Here is a 25,753-nt window from a genome sequence, read left to right as displayed (position 1 = left end):
TATTCTGGTTAGCATGATGCTATTACAGCTCAGGGTGTTGGAATTCAGTTCTGATACCTACAGGAAGGAGCTTATAGGGTTCTCCCGTGAATGGCTACGTTTCCTCCTGATGCTCAAGTTCTCTCCCGCGTTCCAGTCATAGGTTAACTGTTCATTGCTAATCGTCCTGTGATTGGGCTAGGGTAAAAACGTGTAGACTGCTGGGTGGTCCGGCTTGTTAGTGCAGAACAGGCCCTCCTGGCCCATCTCGAAATAAATAAATAAAACCTGCATTTTTGAATAACTGACATTTCAAAAATGATTAAGCATGAAATGCTGAATGCCATTGTTAAGAATTAGCATATCTCTTGAGCACAAACGTAAGCAAGCTGCAAGTCTTATTTAACATGAGGACCTGCCTTTTTATTCCCTTTCTGTAGGCATGCACATTCATTGTTAAAATCAGTCTACTCTAGGTTGTCCTACGACCACAAAATGTGTTGAAAATTTTTAGAAGATAATGCCTACATTTATCCTTCCGGCTGGATCCTATACAGTGATGCTAGAAGCAGGTTTTGAAGTTACTTGGATTGGCATTCAGTAGAGCAAAGTTCTTTGAGGCGGATGGAGGAAAAAAAGATCTTTCCTTTTCAGACCAGAATCAGATCAGAGTTTACCCAAGAGTAACCTGTGCTGTAAGCACTAATTCATTGTCCACTTTGCCTGTGCTGCCTATTACTGCTTTTTAAAAAAAATTTTATGTTGGCTTGTTAACCGATTCCAGCTATGCTGATCATAACTTTTCTGTTTAAGAAATGAGGCAGATGTAGAAATAGATCCGAATATTAATGGTTAAACTCTTCCTCACAGATGTGGCCCACACTATCGAACGAATCCAGCTGAAGTTGGTGATGTCCACGTTAAGCTGCAATCGGTAGGTCAACTGTTCATATCTGGTGTTGATTGGTACTGAGCGTAGGGCGGCAGGCATAGATTTCTCCCACAGCTTAACTCTGGCACAGAAGGATATTGGAGTCTGTAGAGGTTTTGGTAGCTGCTTGCTGTGCAGAACCTACTCTCTCCTTGGAACTTTTTGCAGCCTCCATAATGCCATCAGCACCATCACCGAGGCTGCTGAATGAGCCTCCAGATGGCTGTAGATCAAGGGGTGTGACCCATGGACCAATGCTGCTGGGATACAAGGCAAGGCCTGATCAGCCCTGCCTCGGTCACCTAGTCGAGGGTGTCTGATGTTGAAAGACCCAAAACTCCAGATGACTCCAAGTTGCATCGCTGATGGTATGTCCCAGCGTATCCTAGGACGTATCTGGATTTCACACATAGCAGTTCAGAACTGGTGCCACAAAATGTTTCCTTGAGCAAAAAAAAACTATGGCAGGACTAAACTGAAACTTTTAAAAATTAATTATTTAACTTTGATAGCATCTTGATAGTCAAGATTGCTATTGGGAGATTGGGCTAAGGCATGTGACTAGAGTACGGGAACGTTTAGTCAACTTTAAGTGACAGGATAGACTCTCATTGTCCTTTTCCTAAGGTTAGAAGGGGAAGGGATATCTCACTGAAGGATCAAAAACATGAAGTTGTATAGGGGAGGTAAAAACACTAGTGTAGAATTTTTGGCTTTGCCCATTTTGGGTGTTGTATTTGGCCTAAAGCAAACCTGTGACCACTAACGTGGTTTCCAGTTGTTTAAAAGGCTTAGAAGCCCACTGTTGTCTTACAGCAGTTATTGACTGACCTCACACTTGCCGTCTCGTTCAAGCCCAGCCCATGGTAAAGGCTGCCATGGAGCTGGGAGATAACCAGAGAAAGTAAGTGTAAGGCAGAAATATCAAAGAATAGTTGGGGGAAACCAGACAGTGATGTAGGGCATGTCCTAATAGCATGGTGTTGAGGAATGGGACGGGCCATAGTGCTGTGCTGAATGGGTCCTGGGCACTGAGCGCACAGACACCTCAGTCTTTGTCCATGTTTTTAGCCTGCAACAGCACAACACAACAACTTAAATCTCTGAGGGAATGTTGAGGAAAATAAAAATATAATTTACATTATCTTACTGACGTACCTGATGCACCATCAATAACTCTTGGAGACAGGAAGTGAACGATAGGCTTTTATTAGCAGCAAAAGGAAGCACGACATCTCGGAGACTGAGGGAGGAGCAGTGCCCCAATCGCCTTTATACAGGGGTCTGGGGGAGGAGCCACAGGAGCAGTCAGCAGAGGGGTGTGTGCAGACAGGTATACACAGTTTACTACAGTACCCAAAGTGGTAAGTCATGACTCTGCATCCAATTTTGGTGAGTAAATTACAGGCACCAAATAAACCAGCTTTGGGATACATCATAGCAGGTCCCGTTTCTGGATGGGAGGACTTGGTCAAAAATAGATGTAACTTGTTCAGGTGTTGACTGTGCACAATAACCTGGTGACTGCCCATAAATGGAGTTGAAATTAAAAATGAAGAGCAAGAAAAGTTTACCAGTCAGAGGTTTTTTTTTAAAAAACAGGTGTTTTTAAAAATTGGAAGACACAAGAAATGAGAGGATGAAGGAAAGTGCAGGGGGAGGTTCCCGCTGTGTTGTGCAACTGGATTATTGGGTCTACAGCCCCCGATGATCCTGTGACTTCACAGAAAGTCAGAAAGCATCCGGCTGAGATGGGGTACCTGGCCGAGTACTAAAGACCTGTGTGGATCAGCTGGCTAGAGGGCTCACTGATAATTTTAACTTCTCACTTCAGCAGTCTGAGGTACCCACCTGCTTCAGGCAAGCATCAGTTATACATGAGCCTAAAAAGAATGTGGTAACCTGCCTCAATTTGCCTACCAGCACAACAGCTCCACACAGATACCATTTCCTTGATTCTTCACTCAACCCTGGAACATCTGTAAAGCAAAGATGCATATATCAAGATGCTCTTTATTGACTACAGCGTGACATTCAATACTATCATCCTCTCTAAACTTATTAATAAGCTTCAAGACCTTGGCCTCAATACCTCCTTGTGTAATTGGTTTCTCAATATCCTCACTTGCAGACCCTAGTCAGTTGAGATTGGCAACATCTCCACAATCTCCATCAGCACGGGTGCACCACAATGTTGTGTGTTTAACCCTGTTTTCTTGCTTTACACTTATGAGTGAGGCCAAGAACAGCTCCAATGCCATATAAGTTTACTGATGACACCACTGTCATTGGCCCAATTAAAGCTGTTGACAAATCATCAGATAGGATGGAGATTGAAAATTTGACTGAGTGGTGCCACAACAACATCCTCTTAATGACAGGAAGACGAAGGAGCTGATTATTGACTTCAGGAGGAGGAAACTGGAGATCCATGAGCCCATCCTCATTGAAGGTCAGAGGTGGAGACAGTCAGCAACTTTAAATTCTTCAGTGTTATTTCAGAGGACTGTCCTGGGCCCAACACGTAAGTGCAATTACAAAGGAAGCACAGAGTGCCTCTACTTTCTTGGGAGGTTGCAAAGATTTAGCATGACATCTAAAACCTTGTCAAGCTTCTATAGGAGTGCATATTGACTGGTTACTTCACAGCCTGTTATGGAGATACCAAAGCCCTTGAATGGAAAATCCCCCAAAAAGTACGAGGGGTGATTGATAGGTTCGTGGCCTATGGAAGAAGGAGTCAATTTTAGAAAACCTAGCCCATTTATTTTTCTTACATTTACATACTTAGTCCAGCGGTCATGGAGCATACAGATCCCTTCTTTATAGAAGTCGGCGTCTTGGACCTTCAGGTGGTCCACAGCAGGGGTGATTGATAAGTTTGTGGCCTAAGGTAGAAGGAGATGAGTTATACAGCTCTCGTTACATGCACATGCAGGTCAACTCTTTGAGTGATTATGCAGAAAGTTTGAAGTTAATAACTCGAATAATGATATTATGGCCTGTTTGGACCTTGAAAAAATTCATTATTCAATTCTTAATTCGGTCTTAAAGTTCCATAAGGTCTGGGGACCTTTTATTGATTACTTTCATAACCTTCCTCCTAACTAAGGTTATTTTTTCGGTCCCTTGCTTTCAGCTCCTTTTTCTTTTGGTAGTAGGCATTAATATCTTCTGTTGCTAAGTGTATTCACAGTTTGGGGGTTTGATTGTCCTGATTTATATTCTCTATATTGTGTTGTGGGTGGTCTGGAGTTTCCTTTTTTTGTTTTGTGTTGTGGGGCTTGGGGAGGACACTAATTTTACTTGTCTTCAATTTGGGTGCTTTTTCAATTATCTTTCTCTGTATCAGATTGTTATTGTAAGCTTATTTTTGCACTGTATCAATGTCCTTCATTTTGATCTGGGTTTTTTTTATCTGTAGTTATGTAGAAAATGTATTAAAAACTAATTTAAAAAAAAAAGTTAATAACTCGAGGAAATCTGCAGATGCTGGAAATTCAAACAGCACACACAAAATGCTGGTGGAACACAGCAGGCCGGGCAGCATCTATAGGGAGAAGAACCCTAGTCCTGACGAAGGGTCTCGGCTCGAAATGTTGACAGTTCTTCTCCTTGTAGATGCTGCCTGGCCTGCTGTGTTCCACCAGCATTTTGTGTGTGAAGTTAATAACTCATCTCCTTCTACCTTAGGCCACAAACTTATCAATCACCCCTCGTAGTGGATACAACACAGTCAATCATGTTACCCATGACCCTCCTCACCACTGAGCACATCTAAACAGTGTTGTTGCAGTCAAGTTGTATCCACCATCAGGGGCTCCCACAATCCGGGTCACAGTCTCTTCTTGCAACTGCCATCAGGTAGAAAGTACCGGAGCCTCAGGATTCTCCCTACCAGGTTCAGGGACAGTTATTACCCTAAAACATTAGGCTTTTGTGCCATAGGGCAGAGTTTCACTTGCCCCATCACTGAACTGTTCTTACAAACTCTGGACTTATTTTCATGGACTCCTTATGTTCTTGATATTTATTGCTTACTTATTATTATTTACTTTATTTGCACAATTTGTTGCCTTTTGCATACTGGCTGTCCACCCTGTTGGCGTGGTCTTTCATTGATTCTATTATACTTGTTGGATTTATTGCATATGCCTACAAGAAAATTTTGTACTTTGAACATTTGGGATGCTGTGGAGGGAGATCTTCTCTGTATCTAAGGCATTGTACTTGACCTGAAGTATTTGAAGCATCTGTGTATCTGGGGTTAGTTGATAGAGCACAGCAGTGGTGCCTTTATTTTGTGTTTAAGTTGTCCTCTGTTCACTGGATAACTGTGTAATACACTCTACAGCAGGGGCAATATCTGATCTAAGTTTAAATGCCTTGTGTTGCAGACAATGGATTTCTTGGCAAGCGTCTCACAGAATGTTCAAAACAGTCAGAAGCAACTGGATCTGATAGCTGCAGAATGGTCCAACAGCAGTGACCTCCATCACAAAGACAATACGTGAGCACAGTTTAACCTAAGGAGCTCGTCCCTAGAGGATGGCAATGGTGATCAATGCCATTCATCCCATCATATGTGCGCTAGCTTTTTTGCTAGAGTAATTATGTACAAGTATTCTACTCTCTCCATTGGAGTTCTCCGATTTATATTATATTTTTCCCTGTCATTCTACCATTCCTGTGACAAAGCATTTCCAACTTCAGAAGTGCTCTGTAAAGATATTGCTCCTAATTTTCCCTTCACTCTGTGGTGACAATTTTAAATGAATGGCCCTTCAGTGCTATAACTCCACCAATAATAGTCCCTTATTGCTTGCTCTCAAATTCTTTTGTCTCCTTTTTAACTTCTCTGCTCTTGTTACTCATCATTCTTCAAGGATTCTCCTCATATGTCATGACGTGGAGCTTGCATGCAAGGCCAACATTTATTACCTGACTCTTATCGCTCTTTGGTCTGTTCTACGGCACAGTAATAACTCTTTCAGCCTAATGAGCCCACGCTGCTCAATTACATCCATGTAAGCTACGGACCCATCTGTCTTTGGAATGTGGGTGGAAACCCAAGAACCTGGAGCACAGTCACGGAGAACGTGTGAGTTCCTTACAGACAGCATCAGCAATTGAACCTTGGTTGCTTGCACAGTAATACCGTTGTGTTTTTCTACGCTATTCTGCTGCCCCATTAATAATGTGGAAAATCTGAACCAACGGCTTTGTGCTTTGACTGTCCTTTCAACTATATAATGTGTGGGGTTTATTCTTTGGTGTGAAGTGTGGGAAATAGTTTGGGAATTCCAGTGGGATGAAGTGTAGCGGCTATGTGGGACACACCTTCAATGTACAAAGTTATGGTGTGACAACTTCGACTGACTTCATGTTCATGTGAATAAGACCAAAAGGTTGATGTTAATTTTGGACACTAGTGAAAGATATATAATACTCAATTCTGTTAACAATATTATTAATATGCACTACCTTTATACAGACCTTTACTTTTTTTGAAGAAGATTCAAAAAACATGCAAAGTCAAATCCTTGACATTTGCATGCTCTATATTTAACTAGAGGTTACTGAGCAAACCTGTCTCAAATTCCTTCCCCAGTTCAGAGTTGAAAGTAAGTTTATTATCAAAATATGTACTGTATATATACTATCCCTCAGATTCATTTTCTTGCCGGCATTCACAGTAGTTACAAAGAAAGACAAGACGCAATAGAAGAAATGTAAAACTGCCCTCAAGCAAAGACAACCAAAATGCAAAAGATGATAACTTGTGTAATACAAAAGAAAATCAAATAATAAATACTGAGAATATGAGTTGTAGACGCCTTGAAAGCGAGTCCATAGGTTGTGGAATCAGTTCAGTGTTGAGGTGAGTGAAGTTATCCACACTGGTTCATGAACCTGATGGTTGAAGGGTAACAACGGCTACAATTGGATTGTAGGCCTCAGCCTTCGGAAGGGAGAGACTAGAATCTGGCAATATGACCTGAGGCTGCCATGACCCAATGGGTGTGTTGGATTTGGCTTGGATCAGACTGGGCTGAGCACTGATAAATAAATGCACTGATTGTACATTTTTTTTTACAAAGTTCTTTCCCCTACTTTTCCTCCTCCTGTCTTTTTAGAACTGCCACACAGGCAGAAAGCAATGGTCTGATGTAAGGGGGGAGGTACAAGCCCTCCAGCTCAGTCAGGTTTGGAGTGGTTTGACTTGGGCTGGTTTGTAATTTTAGAACAGAGCAGATGGTATGATGTCATCTTGTTTTCACTCATTGTGGCATAGTTGTAGGTTGAGATCAAATCCCAACGACCTGAGTAAGGGGACCAGGCTCAGCATGCCATGTCAAATAACTGTTACTCTTTAGTATCTCCCACCCTCAACCACTGAGGCCTTGTCTGCTCTTCAACACAAGGTTTTAAAAAAACAGATCCCAGGGCTCTTTCTGAAGAATGGGCAATCTCTCCCAGGTGGAACTAACTAACATAGCTTTAAAATTTAAAAAATATTCTCTTCAATGCCTGTAGGACTTATGCATGTTTCCTATATAAAATCATTGGCTCTAAGGTGCTGTCATGTATCTGAAGTCATTAAATGAGCTATATAATTAAGAGCTCTTCCTTGTTTTAATTGAGTCTTTGCTCAAAGGTTGTCTTGGGTGTTGATAGAGGATGAGACAGGGTCAGGATCTCTATCCAGACTGGCCGTCTTAACCCTGACATGAGTGAGACCTGAATAGTGTCATTAGATCATACCCCACAATTGAGGAGAGAAGGAACCAAGAGGTGAAAAGGAAATGTCAGCCAATGAAGAATGACTAATGCCTTTTTCCTCTGATTTACTTTGTAGAATCGGAAAAGTGGGAGTCTTACTTGAGAAAGTGTCCGCTATTCACCACCAGCTCAAAAAAGATCGAATGAGAATGAGTAAGGAAGCTACTTCATGGTTTCATTGAAGAGCTCAGATGAGAAATGGTACAGTTGGTCAGTAACTGCAAAGATCCACAAAGCCAAGGTTTGGCCTGACCCTGTAGCAATGCCTCATTGGAAGCAGTCTGCTCTGAATCTGAGGGTCATGGGGTTCATGTTCCATTCCGGAGCCTCAATCACATCTCGTGGCTCTATTCTCTATCACGAGAAAGTAATTATCTGGCCATTCTCTGCTGGCTGAGCTCGCTGTATCCAAATTATTCACTGTATTTCCACATTACAGTAATGACTACATGTTAAACTTACATTGGTTACAAATTGTCTTGGGATATCGAGGTTATGAATGCAATTAAACTTCCTTTTAATTATTACTCACTTGGATCCATATGCGAGAGCATGAGGTCTACCCCGTTGGCCTGCATCTGAAGGCTTCAGCTCTTGCTGCTGTTGGTTGCGATTCCTTGATCTCATCCAAGTCTTTATTTCCATTCGTGTGCAGTGTAATGCAGACTGTTTGATAATGGGGAGGGTTACGTGCCAGTATACATTGGGGCAACGAGTAGAGGTGCTGCCCCTCAGCTCCAGTAACCCTTGTTTGATCCTGTCTGAAGTCTGCAGCTTCCCCATGTGACCACATGGGTTTCCTCCAGGTGTTTCCTCATCCCAAACATTTATGGCTTGGTCGGATAATCGGGCACTGTAAATTGCTCCGAATGGGTGGTAGAATGTTGGGGAAGGGAGAGTTAATAGAAATACATTAGGTTAGTGTATGGCTACAGTAAAAATGCTTGCTTGATGGCCAACACAAATTCAGTGGACCATCTGTTTGATTTGTGACGCACGGCATATCCATCTGGGAATCAATGCATGATCACAGTGGCAGACCAGCACAGTCCCCCCCCCCCCCCCGTACATGAGGAGAAGACTTGGCTTAAGGACTGAATGTTACTAATTTTCATTTCAGAGCTGCAGTATAATGATGAGCAGATCCATAAATTTGAGAAGTAAGTTTGGTTTATTTGTTATACTCTACTTCAGTTCATAAACAAAAGATTGCCCCTCAGTCTGAATGTTCAAGGCTCATAAGTGAACCTGAGCACATTAAAGCTGATTGCACATTTTGGTACTGAGAGATTGCTGCACTGTCAGAAATTCTGACCCACAGTTGAGACGGCAAATAAGAGGTTACCCTGACAGCTTGACGCACATTAAGGACTGCAAAGTGTTTCTGGAAAGGCAAATTTTTCTGTTAAAAGTAGAGAATGTGATCATTCATCTCAGCACTCAATGGTATCTTGCTGCGTGCAAAATTGTTGCCAAATTTGTCGTCTTAACCTTGTACTTTATTTTTCAATGCATACCAAGGGTTTTGGCAGTTTTGCGAGAAATGCAGAGAAGTGTTGTATGAATGCAAACACCTTATTTTTCTGTCAAAGCCAAGGTTACCCATAGCAACCTTACTAATTAACTGAGCAGTGACATGAGGAGCGCTTAGAGTTCTTTGAACTTCACAGCACAGAAGGCGAACGCTCAACCCCTTTTGCCTGAGTCAGCCATGAAAAATGCTATCTGACTGGCTCCTGCACTATTTCCACACACTCCTGCAATTTTTCTTCATATTATTCCCGTTAACTTCAGGAGTTATTACTGAAACTTCTACTGGCCTCATTGAGTGCATTCCAGATTCAAACAATGCATTTCATTGAATAAAATTGCCTCCATTCTCTCCTGAATTTTGGACAAAGTCAAACCTTCTCCGTTTGTTTACTCTCTCTCCTGTCAATGGAAGTAGATTGTTCCGATCCTGTCAGAAACACTCATAATTCTGAACATGCTAAACCTCATTTCCTACCATTGTTCAACTTTTAGTCTTTAGTGCGGCTCCATTACGCTAAAGTTCCTCGTCACAGGTATCCTGATCAATCTTCTCTGTGAACTCTACAAGGTGAGGAGTTTCTTTCCCAAAGCCTTGACTTGCTGTCTTGAAAGTGCTGCCCAGATTAGATACAATACTTCATTTGAAGGCTAACTAGTAACTGATGCACCATCAATAACTCTCGGAGATGGGAGGTGAACGATAGGCTTTTATTAGCAGCAAAACAGAGCACGGCATCTTAGAGACTGAGGGAGGAGTCACAGGAGCAGTCAGCAGAGGGGTGTGTCCAGACAGGTATATATAGTTTACCACAGTAAGACATAAATACAGTCTGCCCTCCATATCCACGGGTTCCACATCCACGGATTCAACCTACCACAGATTGGGATTGGAAAAAAAACGGAAGTTCTCTCCAGCACTTGTTGTTTGAGAATTGTTTGCCTCATGTCTCGTTCGTTCGCTACTTGTGTTGTGAGCGAGAGGAAGGAGTTCTCTAGTAAGGGATGGCTGGCTAGCTATGTAAAGCACTATAGCCTCAGAACTTAAAGATCACGGGAGAATCGGCATCGGCTGATGCCAAGGCAGCATCAGCATTCCCAGAAGAGCTACAATGGTTGCGTCTGTACTGAACACTTACAGACATACTTTTCTTGTCATTATTCTCTAAGCAATACAGTATAACAACTGTTTACATAGCATTAACGTTGTATTAGGAATTATAAGTAATCTAGAGATGATTTAAAGTATACGGGAGGATGTGTGTAGGTTATGTGCAAATACTTCACCGTTTTATATAAGGGACTTGAGCATCCACGGAATTTGGTATCCACAGGGGATGGTGGGGGTGTCCCGGAACCAAACCCCCATGGATACAGAGGGCCGACTGTACGAGAGATTCTGCAGATGCTGAAAGTCCAGAGTAACTCATAGAAAATGCTAAAAGATATCAGCAGGTCAGGGAACATCTAAGAACAGGAATAAACAGTTGACATTTTGGGTCTGGATAACTCATCAGGACTGACAAGTAATTTATAAAAAATCTGGGTTTACTTCCTTGGATTATGTGGTGTTTCTTGTGGACTCTACACTAGTAAAGGACAGATACTTTTAGATTAAATGAAGTGTCAAGATTATAATGTCCTATGAAACCCAGCCCTCGTGTAACTTTTGTGCGTTTCAACTTGTCTTTCACACTTTCCAATCCTTTTGCTGTTCTGGACTTTCCATCTGTGTGAGTATTGTCTGCTTTATGACAGAGTAACTTGTGTTCTTAATGTTTCCTTGATGTTTCAGAATCAAAATGGGAATCCATGCCAAGAAGGTGCTGGTGTTGTTCAAAGATGATTGTGTACCAAAGTATCAGAAGCTGCTAACCTGTTTGAAGGACTGGATGAGGTACTTAATTAAAGCTAATAAGCCCACTGTCACCGTAAGCTGGTAAATTGTCCATGTACTGAGGTGCAATGGAAAAACTATGTCATCTACACAGATCAGTTCATTACCTCAGTACATTGAGGTACTGCAAGGGGAAAGCAAAAATAGTGCAAAGGATAGAAGTTAAAATTAGAGAGATTATGGAATGCAGATAGACAATAAGGTAGATTGTGAGGTCAAGAGTCCATCTTATTATACAAGAGGTCTATTAGCAGCAGGATAGAAGCTGTCCTAGGCTTGGTGGTATGTGTTTTCAGGCTGACTAGTGTAGCCAGAGAAATCATGGTAGACCTGTTGGGCAAGGTGGTTGCATAGAATGGGTGAAGGTTGGAAAGTGAGTGGGTTATCTGGGCAGGTAACTGCAAACTTGCTGAAATTGAGAAAGCCACCAGGCAAGTGGCTTGGGCTTGATTTTGGAATTGGTGATTAAGGACCATTTTAGATCACTTGTCTTGTGTTCAAGAGCTGACGGCTGCACTGCAGCCTTGGAGTTGAGGCTAGGACCAGATTTTCACGAAGGGTCTAATAACGAAATACTGTAGCTGCTAGAAAACAACAAAAATGCTGTGAAAATGCTCACCAGGCTAGACACCTGAACTATTAATGGTGTGATGAGTCCTGACCCACTGAGATCTTGCCTGGTGAGTATTTCCCACATTTTTTGGTTGCTTTTTAAGCTGGTGCTGAGAACTGTTATGCTAACTGCTACACTAAGGTGCCACCCTTGAAGTACCCAATGATTCTTTAGAAGAACACCAGGAGAAATGGTGGTATTCAGTCCATGAACACAACGGGTGATGTAAGGAGGGAAAGGGAATTAACAATCGGGCTGTTAATACAATAGAATTTCCTGTGAAAACTCTTCACAGCTCTCCATGGAAAAAGTCATTTACTGATTTGGCACTAAAGATAATTTGCGCACACATTCTTAGGGACGTTTGCCATTGCTTTTCATAGAATCAATGTCTAGTCCAGATCTGAAACTACTATTACCGTCTACAGGACTGCCTGTGACATCAGGAAGCAACTGAGACCTCTTTGTGAACAATACGAGAATCTCAGTCAGGATCTGGAAAACTGTGAAGCTTATTTGAACAAGGTATGTCTTGCGACCCTGTTGAAAGAACCAATTTATGAGTTTACGGACAAGTAAGTGGTGATGGAAACTACAGTCCCATTTAGTGTAGATGTGACTTAATACTGACTTTACTTTTAATCAGAAGTGGAAAAGACTGGAGTGTCACATTGTGATAATTTGTAATAGTAATATGCAAAATATTTGGACTGTGATTTCCTGAAACTACCAGGTGATAACAGCACTTCGAGCAACAAGCTCTCTAGGAACTTGATAATCAGTGACAACAAAAATCCTGCCAACCAATGAGATACAACCATAAAGGGAGCCAATTAGTGATGAATTACTTACAGAAAGAAAGGAAAAGATTTAATTTGAGAGAAGAATAATTAAAAAAAACATTTGGAAATATAAAATATTCAAAACAATGCGTACAAAATGTAGCAACTCAGCAGGTCAGGCAGCATTAATGGAAATTTTAAAAAGGTCGACATTTTTGGACCAAGATCCTGAAGAAAGGTCGACAGTTTTTTCATTTCCATATGTGCTGCCTGAACTGCGTTCCTCCAGCAGTTTGTGTGTGTATTCCTTTGAATTTGCAGCATCTGCAGAATTTCTGCTGTTTATAAAATATTCAACAGCTTTTAAAGAAGGGGTACTTAAACCCTATTTAATTTTGGGCCAGTGGGATAGGCAGACAGCCTGTAACAATTACCATGTTAGTTGAAGGGTGCTATGCATTGCAGATAAGTTTCTGTGATGAACTTAATGGGGGAGTTATTATGCAAGTAGAGCAAACATAAAAATCTCCTGGAGATGAGCTCGGAGTTCATTAGAACACTGCAAATCATCAAGCTTCCTCCTTGCCTTCTTGCTGGCCACTTTGACTGTCAATGACGGCACCATTACATTATCTAAAGATGAGTGGTTTACTGCTGTTGTGGTGTGCTGCTGACTCCTACAAACCAGAAGGTTTCTGTCACATGCCTGGGCTCTGGTTGGCTTGATAAGGGTGATGATTAATTCGAACAGGAGGGAGGGAACAGACTGGGCAATTGAGCTTTCTGTCTACAAAACAATGAGTTAGAAATGGTGTCTCCTCAAATGCATGCAGGGAGATAGATCTTAGAATGGAAATGATGAGCAAAAAGATTTGTTTTCAAATTTGCTATAACATGGAACGGCAGCAAAATGTGTTTTGATGTAAGAGGTTTAACTTTAGTAGTCAAAATGTTACAGCTGATAGTAATGCTGTGGAGATGGAATGGGAAGTGATTGAGCTAGTTGGAATAATTGAAACAGGATTTGTCCTTGGCTCGGCTGTGTGGTTTTTGGAAACCAGCAAACATTAAAAATCTGAGCCGCAATCAGTTCAACATCAAAATATTTGCTAGAAGCAGCCATTGCTCCCACATAACACAAATAAATCACACCTACCTATGGAGCTTTAAATTTAATCAAGCTGCATACCCTTAAAAACAGTGTGGTTAAGACCGCTTTAAATAAAAGAATGATTAGAATGTTTTTCTACATAATTTTCCTCAGACATTTCACAAATTTTGTGTAAACTCATTGTTTATAGAAATGGCATTTGAATGTCAACATAGCCATTTGATTGTATGGAGAGTAAATGAGTAAGGTTCTACTTTATTATTTTACTGCTGCAACCATAGAATAGACCCTTCCTTTCAGATAACAAAGACTGCAATCTTTTAATTCTAATACTCCTCTGGATCTCTTTCCCAATTCAATCCTGACCCTGTTGATATTTTTCTCTATGCCTTCTGAACTTCCTGTCTCTAATGCCCAGGTGAGCAGTCCTCAACAGAGGCCACAACTTTATTGCTGTGTTTACATCTTAATGAATTCCAAGTCTGACATGGTGTGGAACTCTTATTCTGTCACTTCTACCTCTTCGGTCAGGAATCTTCTCCAGACAATGGCCCCTTTTTTTCATCTCCAGAATTCCTGATCACTTGGACATCTCCCTCTGGCCTCTTGCCCAATGATGAATCTACTCTTTGCAAATGTAAGATTGATCATCTCAGTTCTTCCCTTCCTCTGTTCACTGTAACCCAACCCCTTCTGAACCTGCACCATTGCGCTCACTATAAAAATCACATCAAACCTGTCAATGAGGGTGGTGTTGTTATGAACTGATGTCTGATCCTCAGATTACCGGTCAACACTCGGACGCCTTCCTTGTACCCTCAATTAGACATGGCCCAACCATTGCTTCTGACCCATGTTTCCCAATCTCATATCCAACACTTTTCAAATCATTTTCTCCTTTTTTTCCCTGTTCTATTGGAAAAACTTTGATCTGAATCCAAAGATGCTGCCTGACCTACTGGACATTTCCAATGTTTTCAATTTTTACTTCAGATTTCCAGCATCTGCAGTTTTTAAGTAATACTACTATTCTCATTAAAAGTAAACTTTTGTACAGACAAAATCTGTTACCTGTATTACAAAGTGTTAGAAATACTATATGTTTAAGTAGTTCTGCATGTTTTATTCAGATTTGGGTTTCAAGGGTCTCCAGATATTTAAATTTTGATCTTTTGAATATTACTGTAAGCAACTTGAAGGAGGAAGGTCACTGGATTTAAAATAAATTTACCTTGAATAATTTTGTTTAATAGGTCTCAAAATATTGGAGCTAGGATGAAGATGTTAACTCTGTCACACCTAAATCTACAGGAGCTGTTTGTTTATTCCTCTAGCACTGCCAATTTATCTTTGTTGACCAATCAAATTAAAGATGCTGCTTTTTCCTGATAGAACTGTTCTGGTTGTAAGAAATGCTAGATAAAAGAATGAGGTCCTTCAAATTACTGGTCTTCACGATGGGAGAGAATAGTGAAAGCTTGCACAAAATTTTTTTTGGATCTACATTTGCTGGAAATCAACACAAAAACTGAAAGTGCTGGGTGTGCTCAGGAGATCAGGCATGATTTGTGGGGAGAGAAACTGGTTTAATGTTTTGTTTGAATAGCCATCCTCTGCGTTCTGACAGTCTTCAGTCAGAAACACTAAGCTGGTTTCTCTTTCCATAAATGCTATCTGGTCTGATGGCAATCACAATATTATTTCTAATCCCTAATTCATTCCTGTTCCGATGCAAATGTCATCATCTCCAACTCTATTGAAATTTGTTTTCTCCGAGAATCAGCACTTAGTCGTGGCAGAGAGGCTTGTGAGTTCCTGAGATCATGAGAGTGTTGCCATCTAGAATTTAGCATAAGATATGGAGCAGAATTCGGCCATTTGGCTTATTAGGTCTGCTCTACCATTTTTTTTCATGGATGTTTTATTTTGTTCCTCTCATCCCAATTTCTTGCCTTCTCCCCATATCCCTTCAAGACCTGATTTGTCAAGTATCTCTCCCTTAAATATTCATAACATCTTCGCCTCTACAGCCACTTGTGGCAATGAATTCCACAGATTCACCACTCTCTGGATAACAACAAAATTCCTCTTCATCTCCCCTCTGAAAGGACGCCCCTCTGTTCTCAGGTTGTGTCCTCTAGTCCCATCCTCTGCACTTCTCCTCTATCAAGGCCTTTCACCATTTGATAGGTTTCTATGAGGTCACCCCTCATGCTCCTGAGTTGTATGAATTTAGGCACAGAGCCATCAGGCACTCTTCATATGACAAGCTGTTCAATCCTGGAATCATTTTCATGAACCTCCTCTGAACCCTCTCCAATGTCAACACATCCTTTCTAAGATGAGGGGCCCAAAACTGCTCACAGTACTCCAAGTGAGGCCTCACCAGTGATTTATAAAGTCTCTGGTTGAGTCACCTAAGGTGGTAAGATCAAGGGGGAAGTTCCAGAGAAATGGTCATCCGACCATCAGTAGAGCTGGCAGAAGATGATGCACATCACAACGGCAGTGAAGGCGGAGGAAAGCTGCAAAAGGGAAGAGCCCCCTGTCCCTCTGCATTCCGTACTACTGGACCAAACCCTGATCTGTCGAGGATCGTGTGGTTTGCTGTTTGTGCATCAGCCTCCATGTTAAACAAAGTCGCACACCAGCAGTCTACATTGATGTGGATCCCAGATTGAACTCCACCTGAACACCCACCAATTGACCCATAGGAGGACATAATACTCAATTTGAGCGATCGCACTCCTGGCATGATTAAAATTTGTAGTAGTCAAGGCACTTTTCCTTCTACTCTTTAAGCTCAAAAAATTCAGTTGTCCTTTACTGTGTTTGACGATGGATGGATATGTGACAGTTTGAGACTTTGATGTGGATGTAGGACTTACTGCCCTGTTTCAGAGAAGGTTCTGCATAAATGAGGAATAGTGTTAAAGAATAATATTGTTTACAGCTCTGAAAACATCTTGATTAATTGCACAATGCTCTCAAACCTGTACTTTCTACCTTGGTTGCAGATACTGGACCAGGTCCTTTTGAGGCTCCAAGACGACCAACAAACCTTGACAAAATCAACAGCCTTGGCTATCTACCCTGAACAGAAATGCATGGAAATGGCCATCAGGTGGGGGCCAGCTTCCTCGAGCTGTTCCTGAGTTGGAGGCAGTCATGAGATTTTATACAGAATATCCAAATTTAAAGTTGCACAGAATTATTGGTTACCTTGTTGGTGTCTGTAACTGCCTCCCCTCAAATGAATTCCACAGTTGGTTTTAATCGGGATTCATTAATTTGCCGCAAGTGCATCAAAATAGGGAAATGTCATTTGTGTTAATGAGCAACACAACCAAAGAACGTACTGGGGGCAGACCACATGTCTGGCACCAACATAGCATGCCCAACGTGTTCGCAGAGCACACAAGCAAGAACAATAGCACCATGACAAAACAATCCCCTTGCCGCCTTCCCTCCTACCAGGCAGACATGGGTCCTTTTACCCCAGGATGGGCTGTCTCTGGGCCTCCACTGGACTTGGACTGATAGACATCACTCCCAAACATTCTTGTGGCCTAAAAATTCAAATGTGTAGGGATATTTTGTTTCAGTGCCAGGCAGCTGAAAATCAACATTTTTTCCCTCTTGGCATGTAATGCAATTGAAGCCATTCCCTGGTTAAATTACTCTCATAGAAATACAACCAGACACTAGTGGTATGACCTACGCAACATTACATGGGAATATGGGTAGAGGTAAGGATGCAAAGAGGTTTCAAGGGAATTTGGACAATCCAAATAATCGGCAACAGCATTGCAAATGGTGTAGAAAAATATGACATTATCCACTTTTCAAGAAAAAACAAAAATATTAAGCATTTTGTAAGTATTGGGAGATGTTTGAAAGGACGGCTTCTTGAGCAGAAGTCAATATACAGGCAGCAATTATGTGAAAATCAAAAAATACTTTATACTGGAAATTTGAAACAATCAGAAAAATTTGGGGGAAAAGTCAGCCTGAGGGAAGAGAAACATCGTTGATGTTTGGGGGTTGCGACCTTGGTCAGAACTAAGATGCAAGTAAGAGGGAAGGTGGGGGGATGGTTAGAATAAAGGGGATGTCTATGATGGGATGTGTCCGTGTCAATGGGGAAAAGCTAGTAGATGTGTAATGAATTGCTAATGCTCAGGTGGCAGTGCTAACATGCATTTTGTTGGACAAGTATAAAGAAGCTTTACTAATATAGGATCTTTATGAGAAGACACTTGGCACATCAAAAATAATTTTGGTGTCCTTGCTATGTGCATGGGTTGAAGGTACTTGGGTATGAAGGTTGAGATGTGGATCTTTGAAGATGTTTGTTTGCCCAACAGGATGAAGCAGCTGAAGAAGGAGATGGAAGACGTAACTCAGGAACTCCAGCACAACAACATGATCATCCAAAGGTGAACCAGACCATTCATCTTTACGCTGCTTTTAGAGTTATTGGCAAGGCTGAGGAAATGAAGCCATTGAATTGATTCCATCCTTTGACATTGATTGCAGCTCTGCATGTACTTAACTAAAGTGCTTAGTTTTGAGAGTTGATTGAAGCCAGGCTATAGATGACATAACTCTCCTTTATAGAGGTCCTTTTCCCATCGTTACAAGACACCTAGATCTGTCCCTAAAACCCCCACCCTGTGTCCACGTAGGCTTAAATATCCTATTGCTTTTGGGTAACATTTTTAATTACCTTCTTGGATACATCATTTTCAATGACCAGGTAATCAAAACCTCTGCTGCTGGTATACAATGGGCTGAAAAATGCCAGATGCACTTTAATGCAGACAGGTATGAGGAATTGCACTTTGGGAGGTCAAACCAGGATAGGACTTGCACAGTGAGCAGTAGGACACAGGAGTGCAGTAGAACAGGGATCTGAATACAGATCCGTGATTCCTTGAAAGCAGCATCACAAGTCAATACATATGTTTGTAAAGAGTTTTTGGCACATTGGCTTTTATCAGATTATTGCATTTGGGAGTTGTGTTGAAGTTGACTAAGACAACAGTGAAGTCTGATTTGGAGTATTGTGTGCAGTTCTAGTCACCTACCTATAAGAAAGGTATCGATGAGATTCAAAAAGTACAGAGAAAATTTACAAGGATGTTGCTGGTACATGAGGACCTGCATCATAGAGAAAGATTGAATAAGTTAGGAATTTATTCTCTGGAGCATAGGAGAGTGAGGGACGGTTTGATAAAGCTGTACAAAATAGTGAAAGGTGTAGATAGGGTAAATGCAAGCTGGCTTTATCCACCGTGATTGGGTGTCAAGAACTAGAGGTCATGGGTTAAGGGTGGAAGGGGAACCTCACACAGAGGATGGCGCAGGCGTTGAAATAATTGCTAATGGAAGTGATGGCTGCAGGTTTGATTTCAACATCTTAAGAGAGGTTTGGATAAGTACAAGGGTGGGAGGGATATGGAGGGTTATGTTTCCCTTGCAGGAAGATGAGACAAGAATAACAGTTTGGCATGGACTAGATAGACTGAAGGGCCTGTTTCTTTGCTGTAGTGCTCCTGATTCCAATCTTGTATCTGTTGGGTTTTTTTTGACCATCAGTAATTCCTTTACCAACCAGTATTGGCTCCCAGTTCTAAATATAATTGAAGGGTGTTGGATTTGTGGAAGAGGCCATTCATTGCATTGTTCCTTTGAAATAGTTATCCACTTGCTTGCATTCATACCATGTTTAGAGCGATCAGTTTTTAAATAGCATCAGTTGCATGTGTTCGTCTTCAAAGACCAGTGATTTTTATCACTAATAGTTGGCAAGCAAAAAGCAGTAGGACAATTCAGAGCTGCTTTGCTCACTGTGGTTTCAAGCATTCAGGCTTGGAGATGTCAGAAAAAGCCATAAGTGAAAATGAAACTATTTCACTACTTCAAAGAATTTGAAGGTGTTGACATCATGTGGAATATTACAATTAAAGTGAAAATTTGGATGTCCATTATCTGCAGTAGGTGTTCACACTGATTTGTTCATTGCATCGTGGATGAATTCCTTCAATTACTATAAGGAACTAATAGTTTTATAGTGTAGTGGTACTGTTGGTAAATCTGTTTCATTTAAATACATCATTTGTTACTCCATTTGTCTTAAGTACCTTAACTATTTCCACGAAACTTTGTTTAATTGGCGCAGCCTCTTAATTAGCCTAAAAAATGTGTATATATATCAGTCAGAGCATGTGTGTAGTGGACCTGTACGTCCTATATGTTACTGAGTAGATTGCCCCACTATATATGATATACCAACACTGTAACTGGGTATTGTTTCTGAAAGACCTCATCAGTGAGCTAGCTGGAGATGATGCAGGTGGAGGAAGTTTGCAACAGTGACTGTTCCCCAGTTGTCTTGCATTTCATGCCAGTGGACTCTGACCCCAATGTATCAAGGACTATGGTGGCTGCCCATGCATCAGTCTCCCCACATCAAACAAAGCCACAACATTGTTCTTCACTAAGGAAATCCACCCAGATTTGTGGATCCTGGATTGGCCTCTGCAAGCCATATGAGGACCTGCCAACAGACAACCCCTTAGGACAACGGTTCCCAAAGTGGAGCAGGCGTGGGAGGGAGTTGGTAGCAATGAGGACAGCCCAGGGATTGCAGGCTAAATATAAGAAATTAATTACATGTATGCATTTGATCCTCAGTGCTTATTAATTGATTACAACAACCGCATAATCACCTCATCTCTTGATAACACACCATACTCTTGGACTTTGCTCATGGTGTGCTATAGTTGAAAAGCAATGTTGACACTTATGTATTTGGCATATCATGAGCGACCTGGACTGAAGAAATTGGGCTATTGGCCTTCATTGGCCTTCACGTTATTGCTGTTCACTACTGTTAGTATGATTCCCATACTTTAATCACACAGTGCTGCAATTCCTGTGAATTAGAGCAAGGCTTTCAATGGGGTAAAGTTCAGAATCTGCCCTTTTGAATGACCATAACTACATTTATCTAGCCCAACAAAGATATAGAAGAGGAACTAGCCATTAACTTGGCAGTGGAGTTATCGGGGCACCGTCATGACAGTGTTTCCGTAGCAAGCTATTCTTGTTTTTACGAGGCTGATTTGCTAGCTCGACGCTCAACCCGACTTGGATTCAAACTCGGGAATAGTGACAGTGTGCCACCATAGGGTTATTAATTTCTTGGAAAAAAAAACTGTACCTAACATATTTACCATTCACTGTGTAATTCACAGACAACATCTTGTCACAAAAACTCCGAAGTGATGGGCTACACAAATGATTAAATATTATTATCACAGAAACGGTATATAAAGTCCTATGTTCTCAATTCATGACAATTTTGAGATCTTTTTATTGAGAATGATGAACAGTTTGAATGCTTGCTGTTGGACACAAGTCAGATGGCTCTCAGAAACTGCCTGGGGCACTTTAATGTGCTTTTTGAAACTGTGATAAAATTCCTTGAAGACTCAAATGCTTCATTAAGTAATCAACTCAAAAATATTTGTCATGACATTCTTATTTGTCCGAGTTATTCACAAAGTTAAATGAAAATCATTGTTCAAATGCAAGGAAATGGGAATTTTATCAAAATCAACTCAGCCGCCACCACATTTCTGTCCAAGTTGGCCTTACTTGGGTGCAGCATTGGCTGTCACAATCTTTTCCAACTTCTGAGTTGGAAGAGAAAGAAAGAATGCCAGATGATGATCTTCAGGTATACTGTGCCCACTTGGGTGAGCTGATTAAAGATGTACCAGAGAGATTTCAGGTTCTTGATCCAAATTCCAGATTGTGTAATAAATCCATTCCGCAGCACTTGTAATGAGGAATTAATAGGAAGGACGGAGGAAGAACTGCTCTTAGTACAACTGACTTTGAGCTGAAACAGAGGTTCAAAAATTCATAGAAGGATTTTTGGTCGCAGAAACAAATCTCTGACCATTATCCTGCACTGTGGAAAAAGGTCAATTTGTTCTTTATTGCCTTTCCAACATATTTTGTGGAGCACAGTTTCAGTGTAGTTGTCTAGCTTCTTTCAAAGCAAAACAGTCTGCAAATTGCTGAACATGAGGATCTGAGACTCCTGAGTGAAACTCAGCTTGATGCTGAGATGCTGATATCACTGCACCAAGCCCACCCATTTCATTGAAGGGTTAAAAAGCCATGAAGTTGTGAATAGCTGGACTAATGTATGCTCTAAGATTGTTGATGAAAATTGTTTTTAACCATAATTAAAGAAATTTCATTTGCAGTTTTAAATAGGTTTGAATAATTTTTGCAATTATTTGTCACTGCTTTGAATTTGGAGTTCCTATTTTCTTTCACTGTGCATTGTAAATCAAAATTCTTTATTTTGTGTAAAGGCCAGAAGGGAAGAGGGGGGCACTAGGGATGTGGTCTGGGAGCCAAGGGTGCAGTAACCCAAAAAAGTTTGGGAATGACTGCCTTAGGAGAACATCAGACTCGAATGATGGCATTACCGTGTTTTTGTAAATACTTAGACTATTGCATGTGGATAGGTTGAATGTTCCAGGTCATATTCCGTTATACCACATATACTAGATAGAATACTTCATATATCATATATAGCATGTTACTAGGTAGGAGTCACCTGTACACAGTAAAATTCTGATAAACACTACTCAGCCATTTGGTAATCCCAATGGTTCAGTACTTGGCTCATCAGGTAATTTTCCCCAGGCTCCCAGGTATTCATCATTCCTGTCCTCCAAGATTCAATGGACCCATGCTGGCAAAAGACTCACTAGTCCGTACACTACTGAGTCTGTTCGGGACCAGGACCTTGGTTATTGCACTTCTCTGAAACTTTAAGTTCACTGTAGAATTTGTTATAATGTAATATCATAAAGATAATTAAAATTGTTGTGGAATTAACATAAATAACATTCAGAAAATCTGCCAGCCAATATCACCCAAGTCCCCAGTGTGCCAGACTATTGGAGTTTTAATGTTGGATTAGTGTTGTCTGAGGTGCTGTAAAATAACTAAGTGTATTTTTGTCACTAGACTACATGATGTTCAGCAGCCACGAGGTGTCTGAGGTTTGGCAATTAAAGATGAGACAATGGAGTGAAGAAAGGCAATCGTGCCATGTCTTGCTAAGACATCACCGTGACATTGGAAGGACCAGAATTCCATTTAAAAACTGGACATGCCTTACTGAAGCATGGAGAGACACGAATTCAGACTTGTTGAAATGTCACAATGTAAACTGAGTAATGATGGTGGAACCTTCCTCCCAGTTTATTTTCGTGCCTATAGAAACTAGAAGATTGAGTAATGAAAAATGCAAGAGCTATAGCCCATCTTAATAATTGTTAGAAAGTCTACTGCTTGTAACACCAGTGTGCGTGTCTGTGTTTGGGAGTGAGATTGGAACTTCTTAATATTTAATTTGAACTTTGATTGTATGTACAGTTGTCTAATCTTCAGTCTCTTTTTACTAAAAGAACAAGTGTAGACAGGAGGTTCCCAAGCTGCTTCGTGATTTAATACTGCCCAGGGGCTGCTCTCTTTCCTCAACACATCCTATGTTTTTTTGATTACTATTATCTTTTGGTTTATTAACCTGTGCCTTGAATGAAATCTGTATTTGAATGTCTACTCACCACCTATAATGGGACGGTTGAGTGATTATACCATTAAACTCTTGGTACTATACCCAAGGAACCCAATGAAGTTGGAGGTTAAATGAAGTTGCTTCTATTGGTCCTCGCAGTTGGATGGCTCTGGATTAATAGTAAAGCATATTCTCTTGTCATTGTGTCATGTTTCATTACACTCTAAGAAAATGGTTGCCTTGCACAGTGTCTGGTGAGGAGGGCTGTAGACTTGTCGTCCCTGGTTTCTGTTTGATATCAGGTCCGTTGGCCAATAATGCCAACACTGTCATGCCTACACAGGCTGATTCCACTTACCAGGAAAGAACAGAGCATCATGAGCAGTGATAGTTAGCAAAGCGCCAACTCAAGGTGCTGCTCAGATAACTCAACCCAGAATCAAACCTAGTCTGCTCTAATAAGTCAGTATCTCACTGCAGAACAACACAAGGCCAGTCAACCCATTAAGCATTTGAACATTGTACCACTCAAAAAGATTACGGATAATCTAGCATCAAGCACAATTGATACAAAACTAACATTGGATTTGAGCAGAAGAAATGGAAAATGCTGGGGATACTCAATAGATCAGGCAGCATCTGAAGAGTGAAGAACAAGACTTGCAATAGAAATGGCATTGAGTGATGCAGCAGGTTTTCAGGAAGTGCTGCGGCAGAGAAAGGGAGAAGTGCAGAAAACAAAATGGCTGCAGTGGTGACGTGAGAAGTTGGTGGTACAATTGGATACAATGGCACAGGTGAAAGCTGAAGAGAAGTGGGAGTAGCAGAGTCATTATCACTAGGGAAGACGGGAAGACTATTGGAAGACGGGATCAGAGGTTACAAATTGAAACTTGATCTTTATTTCTAGCAGTCTTTGCATTGTGCCCAACTGAAAAGTGGAAGGTTGTTCTTCGACCTGTGTGAGATATGGAGCTCCTTAAAAGCACTGTCATTCTTTTGATATTGAAAAATCCCAGTTTTCTACAACCTTTTCATGGAATAATTATTCCAGTTTCCTTTACTACAAATAACAGCTTACCATATAGGTACATGCAGAGCATATGCTATTCCTGGAAAATGTACTCAATCAGGACTGTTCCCAACCCCAGCTCATCCCAGACTCTTACTCTCTACAAAGTGTATTACAAAAATGATTCCAGGCTTAAATGGCTGGCCATATGAGGGACATTTGATGGCCCTGGGCCTGTATTCGCTGGAAGTTAGGAGAATGAGAGGTGACCTAATTGAAACCTATCGCATGGCAGAAGGTCTTGACAGAGTAGATGTAGAGAGGATGTTTCCTAAAGGGGTTGAGTGTCTAGGACCAGAGGGTGCAGCCTCAAAATAGAGGGGTGTCCTTTTTGAACAGAGATGAGGAGGAATTCCTTTAGCCAGTGAGTGGTGAATCTGTGTGGAATTTGTTGCTACAAGCAGCTGTGGAGGCCAAGACTTTACGTATATTTATGGCAAAGTTTGATAGATTCTTGATTGATCGGGGCATGAGGGAATATGGGGGGGGGGGTGCAGTGGAAGGCAGGAGATTGGGACCAAGAGGAAAATTCGATCAGCCATGATGAAATGGTGAAGCAGACTCGATGGGCCAGATACCCTAATTCTGCTGCTATATCTTAAGAGTTTTAAAGGTATATTTCTTCTTCCTCTCTCATTTCTTGTAATATGGCTATTTAAAAGAAGTATCTGGTTGTCCATCTATCCTAAAATACGTGCCTGGTATCTTTTTTTTTGTTAAATCTGTGAAGACCTTTACCATGTTGAAGATGTGTGCCAATACAAATTGTTTTGTCTCTACAGTGTGGTTTTGGTTCAGTCACTGCCTCCAGTCCCAATATCCCAGCTGCTTGCGGTTTGCACAGTGTGCAAGATAGATCTATCACAAAACATGGAATGGAATGTACGTGGGGAAAACTGCAAAGGTCAATGGCTAATGTTGAGTTTGTTACCATGCATAACTCCCAGGCTTTGCAGCCACACAAAGAGATAGAAAGATAAAGAGCTTCTGTCTCATCCAAGAGGAGGAGTTGAGAGAGATCTACACCTGTCCAGCATTGGTGTATTGATACTGAGCAGCCCTGAGCCCTACATCCTAGTACTGAGCAGATGTATCATTTACTCTGGTTCACCCAATACTGAGCTGTGGCACAGTTCGGCCAATCACTGAGCAAGATCATTAGAAAAGGCAAATAAAAATAATGCAAGTGGAGCGGCCATTGTGAGTGGAGCAGTGTTGAAGCAGCTTTGGTTCATTAGGGTTGGACAAGATCAGGCCTGTGTGAGGTAAAGGGTCTGGCAAGTTTCTCTTTTTGTTCTTAGTTCTTCATTCCTCATCTGTTAGGCCATAGTCATGCAGTGAGAATGGCTCCAAGGGATAGTATTTTGTACTCTGAGAGGAGTTTGGAAATACTGGGAGACCTAGCTGCTTAGAGAACGGGTTGAGAAACTGGAGCTGTAGCT

General features: G+C 41.2%; 1 protein-coding gene across 2 annotated transcripts in view; it reads left to right on the top strand.

Annotated features, from left to right (window-relative positions):
• The window catches only part of ikbke (inhibitor of nuclear factor kappa B kinase subunit epsilon), a 59,340-nt gene extending 34,548 nt beyond the window's left edge, over window positions 1-24,792 (top strand). For both annotated transcript variants that reach the window (XM_059950345.1, XM_059950344.1), the window contains exons 13-21: window positions 850-913; window positions 5,308-5,420; window positions 7,770-7,846; window positions 8,814-8,853; window positions 11,019-11,120; window positions 12,162-12,258; window positions 16,644-16,750; window positions 17,994-18,065; window positions 22,687-24,792. In XM_059950345.1, the coding sequence (XP_059806328.1) occupies window positions 850-913; window positions 5,308-5,420; window positions 7,770-7,846; window positions 8,814-8,853; window positions 11,019-11,120; window positions 12,162-12,258; window positions 16,644-16,750; window positions 17,994-18,065; window positions 22,687-22,720 (706 nt within the window). In that variant the 3' untranslated portion in view covers window positions 22,721-24,792. The remainder of the gene's footprint in view (window positions 1-849; window positions 914-5,307; window positions 5,421-7,769; window positions 7,847-8,813; window positions 8,854-11,018; window positions 11,121-12,161; window positions 12,259-16,643; window positions 16,751-17,993; window positions 18,066-22,686) is intronic.
• Window positions 24,793-25,753: the final 961 nt, after the last annotated feature.

The sequence above is a fragment of the Hypanus sabinus genome, chromosome 25 (genome assembly GCF_030144855.1).
Source record: "Hypanus sabinus isolate sHypSab1 chromosome 25, sHypSab1.hap1, whole genome shotgun sequence".
Classification (NCBI taxonomy): domain Eukaryota; kingdom Metazoa; phylum Chordata; class Chondrichthyes; order Myliobatiformes; family Dasyatidae; genus Hypanus; species Hypanus sabinus.
Note: the sequence above shows the minus strand (reverse complement) of the source record. Positions and strands in the feature narration are given on the sequence as shown.